Raw genomic sequence first — 16,107 nt, 5'->3', positions numbered from 1 at the left:
GTTCTTTAACGGCATAGAGTTAATCAAACAATTGTTAAATGGATATATTCCATGCTCTTTGAGAGGCCGTTAACCGCTTGTGAGAAGAACTAATCACCGTCAAGGCCAAGCAAGGATGTCCCGAAAGCGGTGTTTTTTCTCCGCTGCTGGGGTGCTTGGTCGTACACTCTCTACTAGAGGAAATGCAGGAACTCGGTTCTCATGTCAAAGCATATGCGGACGATGTCTGCGCGCTAACATCGGATAAATCCCTAAGAATGCTTTGCACGAAAGTGCATAGGATTCTGGACCAAATCGATGACTGGTGCACGAGACAAGGTCATTCCGTCAATCCGAACAAAACCACCATAGTCGTGTTCACGAGAAAGCGGAAATTGGAGGGATTTAATCTTCCAACACTGAAAGGTGGTCTTTCTGATGAAGTTCAATATCTAGAAAGCATATTGGATAAGAGGCTGATTTCGGAGACACACGTTTCACTGAAGGTGAATCGCGCATTAAGCATTTTTCAGCACTGTCCTATGGATATACACAGCGCTTATCAAACCAATCATCACTGGCGACTAAAAGCAACCTCAGAGGTCTCAATGTGTAGACTCCATAAATATGGTTTCTGGCACGAAGATGGAACTTCGGGGCACAAAGAAATCTTTAAGTTGCTATCTGAGCACTATCCACTGTTTTTGACACCTAAAGACGACCTGATACCCACCGTTTCATTTGGAAGGAAATTTGAAATCTAAATCGTGAGCAATGGAGCAATCTGGAATGCATTCAGGGAGGTTTGAGGGATACTTTCTTTACCGATGGGTCCAAGAATGAAATAGGGTCTGGAGCCGGATGGTACTTAAACGATAGTAATAAGTATCACTATGCTATGGGGGAAATGGCAACTGTTTTCCAAACGGAAGTTTTTGCCATCCTGAAAGTAGCCGAATGGATAATCGAGAGGAGATGGAGCGGGAAACTGATTGGAGTTTTCAGTGACAGTCAGGCTGCACTGAAGGCCTTGGAGAGCGCGAATCAAACCTCAGGGATTGCTCAAGAATGTAAGAAGAAGCTTAATTCTGTCGCAAGACAAAACAGGCTTGTACTTATATGGGTTCCAGGACACTCCGGTGTTCAAGGAAACGAAACTGCCGATGAATTGGCCAACCGTGGATTAGCGGTTCCCCCACGAAGGCCAGGTCAATAATTGGAGCTAGTTCCACAGGAATCATGAACTGGATCAGCGATTATGTATGCAATTTACATAAAGAGCCGTGGTCCGGTCTAGAACGCTGCAAAATTGCAAAGGGTTTTGTGACAAGTCCGAAAAAAAACTTTCTACTAAAAGTTGGACGAAAAAACGTTCGGTTGATGGTCGGTATTATTACATACCACAACCCGTGAGGTCAGCAAATGACCACCATTCGACTTAATAAAGACCCAATATGCTTGTCTTGCTTGGACGAGGCGGATAGCACTCAGGATTTTCTCTGTGAGTGTTCTGCCTTTGCTAGAGCAAGGCTACGAGTTTTGGGCTCCGATGTCGTGAAAATAGTAATATACGTACCTAAAACTGGAGGATATTTACAGATTTACCAAATAATCTGGAAAATTCTTACAGGACTTTGTCCTGTCTCTATTCTTTCCTATCTCTTTCTTTGACTATCTACACTCTTTCCAGAGCTCTAAATACAATGGGCTTTTTAGCCTGAGTGTGTTAGGAGCCACCAAATCTCTCTCGATGTACTCAGAGAATTAAAGCGTTGGCATAAAAAATATACTACTTGGTAAAGTCTTTTTCACAAAATCGTAAGTTCATCGTTAGAGTCAATAACCATATGTCAAGCATTCACAATCTCAATAATGAAATACCACAAGGATCTCCACTTACGGTTACCCTGTTCACATTGGCTTTCAACGAACTAAGTTCAGTAATCAAAGTCTTGAGGCATATTGCACAAAACTTCATAGATATCCTTAAAAGCGCAAACAATTGGAGGCAAACCTCAGGTGTTAACATTGCTCTTAATAAGTGGTGTTCATTTCATAGCTGTTGCTTTCCCCCACTTTCCGTACATAATATACAAATCCCACACTCAGACAACTTCAAGATTTTGGATTAATATTTAATAAGAGACTTAGCTTTAAGCAACATTGTCAGTATATAAGAGCTAGTATATTATCTAGGCTAAATATATTATTGTATAATTAAATTTCTTTCACCTAACATTGTTTTGTTCACACCAATACTCTTATAAACATAACTAAAGCACTAATACTTTCATAACTTTCATAATAACCTCGTGTGGAGTTGCCTGCTCTCCCATCGGGCGCGTCCCAGGTGGTGGATAGGGAAGCCTTGGCATCACACGAGTGGCCTTCCCTGATGGGGTGGGTTCAACACTCGTGTGATGACTCAAAGTTGGCATAGAATCAGGGAGCCATCCGCGAACCAAACTGGCTAGGGAGGAGTCCCGAAAAAAACCAAAAAGTAATGGAAAACACTGGATCTATTACTCCAGGTGGAATCCACACAAGTGGCAATCCACCCGCTTCGGCGGCAGGGGCATGGATTCTGGAGGCCCCAACCATTACCCAAGTCTCTCAGCTCTATGAGCGAGAGCGCATCCTGGAGGAGACGGGGGTTGCTATCGCAATCTCCTCTCCTTCAGAGTCTGAGAAACGTTTCCCTGTTTCGGAGGGCCTGAGCTGTGAGGTCTCCTCGGTGGCTGCACGACCTCCCAAAGAAGCCGGGAAATTGAAGAGCGTGGCAAGGAGGGAGAGAATAAAGCGGCGGGCAAAGCTCATGCGGGAGAAATCCTCATGTGGCTCTGCCGGCCCTTCTGCGTCTGTGTCTTCCAAAAGACCTCGGTCAGCGAAAGTGACACCCACGGAAGCTACCGAATCCTCGGTGGGCACGGGCACTCCCAAGTTGCCTCGCTCTCGAGGTAAGCGGAGAAGGACGGAGGCTGAAAGCAGCACACCTCCCTGCCCTGCGGTTGCCGCCAAAGGCCGAGCCACGACCCCCCAAGGTACGAGCGCGGTCTTGGCGTCAGCCAATGTGGCGGGAAAAGGTTCTGCTGAGCCACGTCCCTATCGGCGCCTCGACAAAATTTCCAGCACAGCTGTCTGCCCGGCGAAATTTTCGTCAGTGGAGGATCGGGAGCTGGACCTTCGCCCAAGCACATCCAAGGGTGCGGCCAAGCCATCGTATAGCGAGAAGGCTGCTGGCCCACGACCTGTGGCTGTGATTGGAAAACTGGGGCCTGACCATTAGCTGACGGATGCAGAAATCAAATACTGCAAAAGCCAACTGATGCGTCAGGTTATTGCTTCCGGTCTTGAAGCCAACGCGAAGGGCTATGAGACAGAGGACGGCACCATGAAGATGACGTGCGCGTCTCTGGCCAACTTCGACTGGGTCAGGACCGTGGTCAATAACGTGCCCCCCATGGGGACCACTCGCTTCGCAGTCTACAGCGAGGAGAGTGTATCCTTCAGGAAGGCCTTCTGCTGGATTCCGGACCCAGACCTGTCTACAGCGGATGTCCTATCCTGTCTACGTGCTAAGAATCCGATCATCAACACGTGAGGTTCTGTGGGCGGCGCAATCTGGGCCTCATCCTATGTTGCGATGCTAATGCTTAGCATACAGTCTGGGTCAGCAGCAAGTGCAATGGACGGGGCTCTCGACTATTCGAATTTATCGCGTCCTCTTGCCTAGACATACATAACAAGGGCTCGCAGCCAACGTTTGTAACAGCTAGAAGGCAGGAGGTGATTGATCTAACTCTATCAAACTCAAAACTTGGGTGGTCAATCAAGAACTGGAGAGTCCTTGCCGAAGATTCGTGCTCGGACCACAGATACATTGAGTTTCATTGTGGCGAGGAGGCACAATATATTGAGGCGTGAGTCGAGAAAACTTCTAAACCGGGCCCTCAAGACTAACCTTGAGCCTCTTATAGGGAATTCTGCAGCGGTGTTGAATCTCTGAGTGACACGGCGAAATTGGCTAGGATCCTGAAATGGGACCCAACTGCAAAGCTGGGGTCACTTAGGAAATCTGATGGCTCCTTCACGGAGCGGCAAAGTGAGACATTCAGCTTGCTGATGGAATCTCACTTTCCTGGTAATCAGATAAGCGTCAGCCGGCAACAGCCCTTATTGATAGACGCAGTTGTCAGAGCATGACCTCTTTCATGCTGAAAAGTTTCGAACGACTGGTGGAATTGCGCATACGTCAGAAGTCGCTGAAGGCTTACCCTCTGTCTCTATTTCAGCATGCCTATCAGAGTGGAAAATCCTGCGAGTAGGCACTGCAAAACCTTGTTGCTAGGGTAGAGCTGGCCATCGACAGGAGGGACTACGCTATGGGCATCTTTTTAGATATAGAGGGAGGGTTTGATAATGCCACTTTTGACAGGATGTGTAACTCTGCTCGTAGGCACAGCGTAGACCGGGTGCTAGTAAATTGGATTCGTTCGATGCTGGCCCAAAGAATCGTTTCGGTGCGAGCAGAGGAAGATCTGCTGGTGTCATCTGGGGTTAACAGAGGCTGTCCACAAGGCGGTGTGCTGTTTCCATTGCTCTGGTGCATGGGAATCGATCCTCTACTCACCACCTTAAACGATTCGGGAGTCTACGCACAAGCATATGCGGACGATGTTGCTTGTTTGTTAACAGGCCCTTCGCTTATGAACATCTGCCGGAAAGTGCAGAAAACTCTGGATCGGATTGACACTTGGTGCTGTGCGAATGGGCTATCGGCAAATCCTGCCAGGACTGTTATTGTCCTCTTTACCAGAAGGAGGAAGCTTGATGGACTCGTTCTGCCAAAGCTAAAAGGAGTCACAATCCAGCTATCCAAGGAAATCACACGTTGAAACAAAGGCATCCGAAGCATTGACAGCTTTCTGGCAGTGCAAAGGTGTCTTTGGGAAAACGTGGGGTCTCTCTCCTTGCAAGGCCCTATGGATCTACACGGCTATGATAAGACCTATGCATCAGTGGTCTGGATGAGTAGACTCTCCCTAGTGGGAGTCAGGAGGACCTTATCGAGACTACAACACACTGTGGCCATCTGTTGCACCGGAGCTTTTCCGACTACTTCAGGCCCGGCATTAGATGCTCAGATTGGTTTACCACCACTTGATGCTTTCATCCAAGGAGAGAGGCCTTGAAGGCCATCTGCAGACTGAAACACAATGGGAACTGGTACGGCCCCTGTCCTGCATTGGAACACAGAGAAGGCATGGACGTCGATCCAACGATTCTCTCCATGCCCCTTGACTCCATGCCATCAAGAGTCGTACTTGAAAAGAGATACAGTGTAGTGCTACCAAAGGCTCAGTTGTGGGAAGACTCAGAAAATGAGTCCGGCAAACACTGATATCGCATTTTTACGGATGGATCTAGGACCGAGCATGGCTCCGGCTCTGGGGTCTACGTGGAATCCAGCGGGACAAAACTGCACTTTGCTCTTGGAATGCATGCATCTGTGTTTCAAGCGGAGGTGTATGCAGTTCAAGAAGCGATGAACTTTGTTGTGGAAAAACGATGGAGAGGCAGATCTATATGTGTCTGCAGCGACAGCCAAGCTGCGCTTATGGCCTTAGACAGACCTCCAACCACATCAGGGGTAGCCAAGTCCTCTAAACCCAGGCTGAACTATGTCGGTAGACATAATAGCCTGATGCTAACATGGGTCCCGGGACACGTGGGTATCGCGGGTAACGAGACCTCTGACTCCTTAGCTAAGATGGGCTCTGAGGCCAACTTCTTTGTCCCAGAGCCCGTTTTGCCACTCCCTTTTGCGGCCATCACAGCCACGGTTAGCAAATGGGTAACTACCACCCACAAGTGAGCTTGGCATTCTGAGAGATGGACTGATGACGGGCAACTTTCTGTGGGTGAAGCACATGGAAAGGTTGGGCATCTCAGACAGTGTACTCTGCCCAGCTTGTGAAGAGGAGGATGAGACGGTGGATCACTTCCTGTGTGTCTGCCCCGCCTTCGCTCGAATCAGGTTTGAGGTCTTTGGCACTGATGTGTTAAGAAGCGACCATCTTGGCTCCTTGGCACCACAAGATCTACTCAGATTTCTTCGGAGATCGGGTAGATTGAAAGAAAATTAAAAGGGAATCGAAGTGTAGTACAATGGACTTAATTAATGTCTGAGTGCTGCACTTGCTAGTTGTCCCGACAAAAAACAAAAAAAAAAAAAAAAATACTTTCAAAAACCGAGTACGGTCATTCAATTTACGACACTTGTGCCAAATCACATATCAGACTTTTACATGTATCATACCATACCACGCTGCCTCAAGAAGGGGTATACGTGGCGAAGCCGATATTTCGTATAGGGCTGAGTACAGTTCAATGATGTTAATACCTTAACTGCTCCATTGCCGGAATCAGCTGTTATTTAAGGAAATTTGTATAATATCGACACCAACGCTAATAAAAAAGTTGTCCCAAATATTTAGGGAAGCCTTACAGTCATACAACGATGCCTGGACATGCGGACATTAGAAGAAATGAGATTGCGGATAAAAGAGCCAAAGAAGCTGGCACGGAGTCTCTTCTATTCGATTACCTCACAAATGCATATATTCGCAAACTCTGCAAAAAACAGCAACACGAAAGATGGCATACAGAATGGAGTAAATACCGGCGTTCCTTAAAATCTGCAACTCCGAAGGTACACGATCCACCTTTCCTGCGATCCTTTCCCTTTCTCTTTCAAAAATATGACAACTTTCTAGTTAACGGTCGGACTGCACCACCATGCTTCTCTTTCGGCGACTTCAACCTCACAGTATCTCACCTGCTCGATGACTGCCCAGCGCATTAATGCATCAGAACCGCTCTATTTGCTAACTCTAAACCTTCTGATCATCTTGAGTGTATTAATGCGACCAACGTTAATATTCTATCACACTTCGTATCTCTATGTAAAATAAGCATATAATCAAATATTCTTACATCAGTTATAAATACACACATTAACACATCTTTCTGTACTAAGTATTATTACTTATACCTATACCCAACGGCCCTGGCAGTCAGTGCTTTAGATGTAAGTGTAGCAATTACTTATAATTGTTTCTCTTTATAAAAAACAAATGTCTTAACCGTTTATTTTTGCCTATTTTTAAGTTTTAGGTTGATTTTATATGCCCATATTTTTAAGTTTTAAGTGCATGAAAGTCCCTAACTAAAGGATTTTCCCATAAGAGGTGTTATTTGAATATCTCGCTATTTCGGTGAATGTGACTTTTGAAGCTGTCATTTTTTGATATTTGACAAGTAGAAACTATGCCATTAATAAAAAATGGAATGATACACGCATAAACAACGCATTCAAACTATTAAAATCCACTATAAAAATTGTGAAAATTTGGCAGAGACGGTTCGTAAAACTCGATCATTTTTGGGTCATTGTAAAGCACCTTGTCGGACCGCAATATAGAAATTAGTGAAAAAATTCGAGCTTTTGGGACAAGTTAGTGATGTGAAGAATAAAACCCGTGCACGTAACTCAAGAACAGCCGAAAATATTGTTGTTGTAGCCGAAACTGTGGAAGAAACCCAGGTTTGTCGTCGTTCTTTGGAATTAGGCATTCCACAAACGTCATTACCCCGTATTTTCCATAAAGATTTGGGTCTTAAGGCTTCTAAAGTCCAGTTAACACAAGAACTCAAGCCGGCCGATCATCAACAACTTCGTGTCTTTGCTGATTGGGTCAATGAAATACATGAAAATGATCCGGAATCCCATCGACAAATCATCTTCAGTGATAAGGCCCATTTCCACCTCGGTGGCTTCGTCTACAAGCAAAATTGTCGGATCTGAGGCATTGGACCTTACTTTTTCGAAAATGAAGCTGGATCAACAGTTACGATGAATGGATTGCGCTATCGAGAGGTGATTAACGATTTTTTATGACCGGAATCGGATGGTATTGATCTGGACAACGTTTATTTTCAACAAGACGGCGCTACGCGCCACACAAGCAACGAAACCATTGATCTTTTACGGGAATAACACCTCTTATTGGAAAACCCTGTATAAGTAAGCAGCGTGGGCTTCCAATTATTTATTTGGAATCGCAAATTTTAGTTTAGGGAATAAATCTATTATTTTCTAGTTCGCTGTAGTGATCGATATCTCGTAAAATATCGAAAAATAAAATATGTTCCATTCAGTTGTAACTTAAAGGGTGTTGACAATGGAAGTCAACAATGGAAAAGTTCGGTACATTTTACAGTTTTTCTTTGATAAACACGAAAATACCAGCCGTTGTTTATGGTGCTGATACTGTAACAGCTAATTGCGTACAATTTTGGCTTCGTCGATTTCGATCAGGCATTTTTGATGTTAAAGAAAATGTCGAAAATGTCGATAAAATAAGAGAATTAATCGAAATTGGCCAGCATGTTAGTAGCCGTAGCCTCGCTCGGAAGCTAAAGATCAATCATAAAACAGTTTAAATCATTTGCGCAAAAATAGTGTATTTCCATTTCACCAAACTAATATAATATTTGTGCTAGGAGAATGAAATAATAAGCACCTAGTACAAAAGGCAATTTAACAACATTACTTCGTTTACTATCTTATTTAGTCGGTATCGGATATAATTGTTAGTAAGGCAGACTATATTTTTAGGTACAGTCTGATTGATGATTAATTACTTTCAGGTTCTCAATAGGTTCAATACCAATCGGCTAGATGCTAAATACAGTTTACTTACCCGCAGTGCTTCATGTTTAGAGGCTTGTCAAGACGGCATGCAATCTTAATTCGTAAATCTTGATCTGGCAGATTTTTAGGCACAACCATTCGATGCCATTCAGGAGACTAAATAATGTTGTACAGATAAAGCATTTTTTAGAAAATCTTATTACTTCATTCAATATATATATATACTTCATACTTTCGATGAAAGAGGGGTTGGTTTTATTGTGACCTTGCCCAGTTCCTTATCTTCAAACGCTAACATTCCAGGGTTTTCTGTATATAACTTTATTTTGACTACAGGTAGAGGATGCGTCGTTGTAAAATCTCCTTGCGTGTCCCACCTGAGTATTACAAATATCAAATGCATTATAAAATGTTGAGAAATGTAATTAAAATTTAAAACACAATATGTATGTAAAATGTTTCTATAATCTACGCTAACCAAAAGTAATCGGCAAGAAAATTGATAGGGGGACCCATTAAAATCCCTTGTTTAACAAAAAAATACATGTCAGAGACTCAAAATAAGTTACAAAATATTAATCAACATTTAATTACTATTATCTAACTTCTATTGTACTTTTTAAGAATTAATAATAATTCTTTATTGATTTTTTTCCAGATGTGCTTAATTAAGATAAGGGGTTTACACGCCGAATTCATTAAACCCATATTCGTTCTTCTTTATCGTTAAAATAAATATTATTCTTGAAAATTTGATATTTTTTACGGATGACTAGGGTTTTATTGAAAAGAAAAAATTTAAGTCACACGCCACGAAAATGAAGAAATCTAAAATCTGGGAAAATTTAGATACCAATGTAGTTGAGTGATCGAAGGTGACTACTTGAGTAAAATATATTAACTGGTGATTTTTTAGCTATTACAATATCTTTTTAAACAGTTGGTTTAAACAGCTGACGCACGTTTCGTGTTTTGTTTCACTGTCAAACATCATTAGTTTGGTCTATAATTTAACCATGAATCGTCTTACAAACGAACAACGCTTGCAAATCATTGAATTTTATTATAAAAATGCATGTTCTGTTAAGAAAGTTTATCGCGCACTTTTTCCATTTTATGGTCAGTTTAATCGACCCACTGAAGCGGCTATTCGAACTATTGTGACTAAATTTAGAACCAAATTTACATTATTGGACAAACCACCAACACGCTTACGTAGAGTGCGAACTGAAGAAAATATCGCAGCTGTACGAGTATCGGCCAGTGTTAATGATGACCATCAATTATCGATTCGTCGCCGTTCGCAGCAATTGGGCCTCTGTTACTCAACAACGTGGAAAATTTTGCGAAAGGATTTAAATGTGAAGCCTTTCAAAACACAGCTGGTGCAAGAATTGAAGCCGAACGACCGACCGCAACGCAGAATTTTTGGTGAATGGGCTCTTGGAAAGTTGGCCGGAGATCCACTTTTTTATTGAAAAATTGTGTTCAGCGACGAAGCTCATTTTTGGATCAATGGGTACGTAAATAAGCAGAATTTTCGATTTTGGAGTGAAGATCAGCCAGAAGAATTGCAAGAGCTACCAATGTATCCAGAAAAGGTCACAGTTTGGTGCGGTTCATGGGCTGGAGGTATCATTGGACCATACTTCTTCAAAGATGCTGCGAATCGTAACGTAACTGTGAATGGTGAGCGCTACAGTGAAATGATATATAGGGTTTTTTAATAGGTGCGCTTCAGCTTTTTTCCGATAGGGAGGGCGAACGACGCAATATTTTTTATTTTTCGCTTGTCATTTGTAAACTTCATTAGTATACATTTCATCATGGAACGCTACACACTTGAGCAACGATTGCAAATCGTGCAAATTTTTTATGAAAATAATCGTTCTGTTGCTGCTACTTTAAGAGCATTACGGCCATTTTACGGTCCATTTAACAAGCCGTCCCGTTTTGGGGTTATGTGAAGTCATTGGTCTACAATAACAAGCCGGCGACGATTTGTGAGCTCAGAGCCAATATTGAACGCGAAATTGCTGGAATTTCGGCCGATTTATGCAAAAGAGTTGTCGAAAATTGGGTTCAACGATTGGACTTCGTAAAACGTGCACGCGGTGGTCATGCAAAAGAAATCGAATTTCCTACTTAAATGTTTATGTTCAAACTCGATAATAAAAAAAAAATTAGTTAAAAAAGCCAAACCGCTTGTGTTTTATTCAAAAAAGTTCAAAAGTTGAAGCGCTCTTACTGAAAAACCCTATAAAACTTTTTGTTGCCCAAAATGCAAGAGCTTGACTTGCATGACATGTGGTTTCAGCAAGGCGGTGCCACATGCCACACAGCACGCGTAACAATGGACTTGTTGAGAGGCGAGTTCGGTGAACATTTTATTTCACGTTCGGGACCTGTCAATTGGCCACCCAGATCGTGCGATATAACGCCTTTAGATTATTTTTTGTGGGGCTATGTTAAAGCTCATCTCTATTCAGGCAAGCCTGCTTCAATTAACGCATTGGAAGACAACATTAAAGCATTTATATGTGAGATACCGGCCGAAACATTGGAAAGAGTATGCCAAAATTGGACTAAGCGGATGGACCATTTGAAGCGCAGTCGCGGTCAACATTTGCATGAAATATTCTTCAAATATTGACAAAAAAATTTCATGGCATTTTTCTGAAATTTACGTGTGTTTTTTTGAACAACTTTCCTATAGCTCTTAAAAAATCACCCTTTATAATATTCAGTTTACTTATTTTTCCATCTTCCTTAGACGTTTTGAGCAGAAAACATGAATGTATAGCGAAGTCTCAATGACGGCAACGTATGGAATTTTGAGGGGTTCTCGTTTTGCGTGCGTGGTTCACCACAGACTTATTTTTCACCAAAAGTCAAGAGAAATATATTCAACTGGTCAAATTAAACACCAGTTGAGTAATGTTTGTTTGTAGGATTGTATGTAGGAAGAATGAATGTTAACGCTGTAGGCTAGCTACAGGCACTTTATAATAAAAAATAAATATGCTAAGTTCAACAGAGACTTAAAAAAAGCAAATCATCCAAAAATATGTACATATATTATGTACATATGTCTAAGGCATCTTCTGATAAAACTTTGTCAACCAAATCAAATCTTTCATAGAGAATTGATTCATTATCAGGCACACAGGGTGCTGCGCGCACTTGTCACAGCAAAAGATATTACGGTTCCCTATAAATTCTAAAGAAATCCAGGGCACATTCATAGGCACAGCATTGGGTCGATAATTATGAATTATGAAGTGTAAAAAATTCCTTCATATTTTCCTTACACTTTGTTTTAGGTCTATACTATGAAGTAGTACATTATGTATTATTCGATAAGTCAATTTTAATGTGCAAAAGGAAACGTACGTAATAAATTTTAGAAATAAAAATTCGATATTGACTGAAAAATATTAGTTCAACAATTTGCGGCGTTAGTTCCTGTTGTTATGAACAACGTTGCACAGCTCACAAACGCTTCATCATTAAATATTTGGCACTCTGGGCACATATGTACAGTAACCTCCAAATAAGTCACACTCTGATTTCAGTGTAAGTTTCTAACTTTGCAGATGTTATTGTTTTTGTGCATTTTTTATCAATTAGAAAACTATATACGTAAAGCAACATATTATATATTACTAATTAATTATTTACCTACTATAAGAGAACAAAAAATTATTGTTTGGAAATTTTCTCTAGTAACGAAATGTCAGGAACAGAACTCTTTTATAAGCTAGTTGTTGCTGTTTTCTGTATCTTACTGTACGCTCATGCGCGCACTTGACGAATAGCAGCTGCGGAAATATTCCAGTATTGACTATTTTGATTTGATATGTTCAATCTTAGATGTAAATTTTTGTCATCGTTGAGAAAAATTGGCATATGGGTGGCTCGTTTTATGAATGAAGGTATTTTGCTCTTAGAAATATGAGCTCTAACTTTGTTGTGCTGTACAATAGTTGAAACTGTACAGCGCCATGGCAACTATGTAGAATCGTGACCGCTACGGCTCTGCCTATTATTGTATTTTGTTGTTGTAGTCGCTAGGAATAGAATTTTCCCACACAAAAATTAGAAACACCACACATCTTTCACCTCAACACACAACACATTTCTCACCTCGACATTAAACCAATTAAATTTGTACTATTTTCGTATTTTTGAAATAATAAGCGAATACGTAAAATTTATTACATAATTTTTTTTTTTCAATCACATTAAAAAAAAAAAAAAAACGATTTTAAAAAATAAAATTTATAAAAAAAAGTTTGCGCCGGGAATTGAACTCGAGTCTAACATGTGGCGAGGAAAAATAGGCGGTGCGTTTATTTCTTCGAATGCTTATTTTTTGACCATTTTGTTACTTTTGAAATGATAAGCGGATACATAAAATGTATTACAAATTTTTTTACGATTACATTAAAAAAAAAAAAATTTAAAAACGAAAAAAAAAATGTGTGCCGAGAATTGATGGCGAGTCACGTGGGGAGGATAAATACGCAGAGCGTTTATTTCTGCGCCTGCGTTGTGAACAAAAGGTTTTGTGCATGCGCGCGACGCGAATAAATTTTAATAAAGTTCTGAAAGTAATTCATGAAGTTTTTCATTACACACATATGTACATAAATGAACGTATACTTTATATGTAAATAAATGATGGTATATGAAATATACATAAGTACATAATATGTATGTACATGTCAATAGGAGGTATTTGCATTCAGAAAAAAAGAACGGTTTAAGATAAATCAACACTTATTTTATATTGTATGTCAATTTATAGTTTATGTATTCGACAGCATTTACATACATATGTATGTATGTACATTTGTATATGAAAAACAATAATGCACAAGCGCAAGAACATCATATCACATATGCAAGTATGCCCAAATAACCTTGACTTATGTATGTACACATGTCATACCACATCACATTCTTACAAGAAATCAAATACACATACGCACTAGTGAACGAGTTTCTTCCTAACAAGTGCAAAAACAATTCTGCTCTATGTATGCATATATACCGACTTTATGTCCCAGCATATATACATACATACATATATATACACTTGCCTTCTAAACTTCCTACAAAATAATTGTATTCATATGTTACTACATCCATGCACGTTCATACATTCAAGCATACATATACATATGCGCGAGCACAGCGCTCCCTTCTTGCTTCCGTGTACTTTTGTCTTTCACCAGTCGATATTCCTAATATTGTACTTACAAAAACACAATACTTTGATAGACGCAAAAGCAACAGCAAGCACAACGCGATGGCCGCTTTGCCACCACACATTCTAAAATGTTCTAGAACACAACAAAAACACATACATACCTCACATGCGCATGTCGCCCAAAGCTAAAATCTAAGCCTAGCGACTACAAAAACAAAATACATTCGTAGACGCAGTCGCAGCGGCCATGATTCTATCAGCGACGGCGCTGAACAATTTAGAACAAAAACAAGGAGTTCATTTATAAGTTAGAGCTCATATTTCAATTTCATTCATAAAACGAGCCGCCCATATGCCAATTTTCGCGACCATTCGAAAATAGTCAATATTGGAATATTTCGCGTGGAATTATTTGCCAATATTTGATAAATCTTAAATTTTTGTCATGTCGAGTGGCCGCGGCTCCGTATGTATGTATGCAGCCTTATATGTATGTAAATATGTCTTCTAACTGTGCGACAGTCGCGAGTTAATGCGACTTCCAGCGAATCACACATTGCTGTCCGCAAAGCCGCATGTATGTACCTTATGATCAGAAAGTACCGGGAATGTTTAAATTAAACAAAACAGAGTTAAATTTAGGGCAAATTTATATTATCTCCTTCAAAATATGACCCGTCTGAAGCAACACACATGTGCCAACGTTTAACCCAGTCCTCCAAACACCCCCGGCAGGCCGATTTGTATTCTCTTTGATCAGTGCGATGGCGCGTTATCATCATGCAAAATCTGAGGATTGGTTGCTCACATTTCCGGCGGTTTGCAACACACAGCATCTCTCTAAGGTTTCAAAACGGATAAATAATATTCTCTATTGACTGTCTGGCCCGATGGAAGGTACTCATGGTGGACTATGCCTTGGCAATCGAAGGAAGCAGTCAACATCACCTTCTCGGTTCTTTTTGCTCATAGGGTATACATATCCCATGTGTCAAGTGTGCGCAGAAGCTTGTGTTCTGGGTTTGTTAGAATGGTGGTAGTTTGTACATATATTTATACACATATGTGAGTATGCGCGTTAGGCTTCCTGGATGGATATTAGAATATTTTCTCATCAATATGTGTATGTAAGTAGTTCAGATTTGACTGAAGAGATTAAATATAGGAATGCATATTCATATGATTGCCTTTATGGCTGTTTTACATATAAATTAATTCAAAAGAAGTATGAATAATGTTATATAGAAAATAAATTTCTAAATAACAGGTATTAGAAAAACATGAATACACTATTTTAAATCAATTCTAATTAAACCAAATATAAAAAATGAAATAAAAATATCGAACAAAAAACTGTGCACAGGATTTGAACCTGACCCACATATGGGACGATTTACTGCATACACGACACGTCTTTCACGATTGAGCTAAACTATAATTACTAATAAACTTTTCTAAATCACTCATTTATTCGATTCGTACTTTTATATGCACATATTCTGCGTTAGTTGAAAGTTTGTATGCGTAATTATATGAATATGCATGTGTGTATGCGCGTTTGGCTTTCTGGACGGATATTATGATGATATTTTCTCATCAATATAATTTGGATTTGATGAAATAGATTATAGATATATGTACATATTTTCTGTTTTGATTGATTTATATAAAAGTCAGGTCATATCCAGTATGAACTATTTTATACCGAAAAGAAATTTCCATTTATAAAATACAAAAAAAAACAGTATTTTAAAGAAATTTTAATTAAAATAAACTCAAAAATTTTACCAAACTTTCCTGGTTTGAATTGTAAAAAAAAAAATGTGCAAGAAAAAAAATATGACTTCAGGACTTGAACCTGAATTATATACGTGCCAAAAAACAAAACGAATAATTCCGCCGACTTTAGCTTCTGCACCACAAACTAACTGCCGCGCGGTCTTCTTAATCGCTAATTTATTCGCTTCGATTTCCTTAGTAGTGTGCCGAAAAATCTTATGAACTTCCTCAGTAGTATGGTAAACGCAGAAAAAATCTGAATTTCTGTCCTAGCGTGGTAAGTAAATATGGAAACCCTCCACTCACGTCACTCGCGTGGTAAATATCTGCAATTCGCCACTCGTGAGCAAAGTTGAATTTGAAATGACCTTATTATGAATCTACAAATTAGAACTCGAAAAAAGCTCATTTAACATTT

At 40.2% G+C, this 16,107-nt stretch overlaps 1 protein-coding gene across 4 annotated transcripts in view; it reads right to left on the bottom strand.

Annotated features, from left to right (window-relative positions):
• The window catches only part of LOC128869311 (calcium-dependent secretion activator-like), a 128,963-nt gene that overhangs the window by 40,497 nt on the left and 72,359 nt on the right, over positions 1-16,107 (bottom strand). For all 4 annotated transcript variants that reach the window (XR_008455261.1, XR_008455262.1, XM_054111837.1 and 1 more), the window contains exons 6-7: positions 8,928-9,072; positions 8,745-8,851 (exon numbers count right to left, since the gene is read on the bottom strand). Coding sequence is in view for 2 of the 4 variants with exons in the window: in XM_054111837.1 (XP_053967812.1) it covers positions 8,745-8,851; positions 8,928-9,072 (252 nt within the window). In the remaining 2 variants the exon portion in view is untranslated. The remainder of the gene's footprint in view (positions 1-8,744; positions 8,852-8,927; positions 9,073-16,107) is intronic.

Source organism: Anastrepha ludens, chromosome X, assembly GCF_028408465.1.
Source record: "Anastrepha ludens isolate Willacy chromosome X, idAnaLude1.1, whole genome shotgun sequence".
Classification (NCBI taxonomy): domain Eukaryota; kingdom Metazoa; phylum Arthropoda; class Insecta; order Diptera; family Tephritidae; genus Anastrepha; species Anastrepha ludens.
The sequence above is the reverse complement of the archived record's forward strand: the minus strand, read 5'-3'. Positions and strand labels throughout refer to the sequence as shown.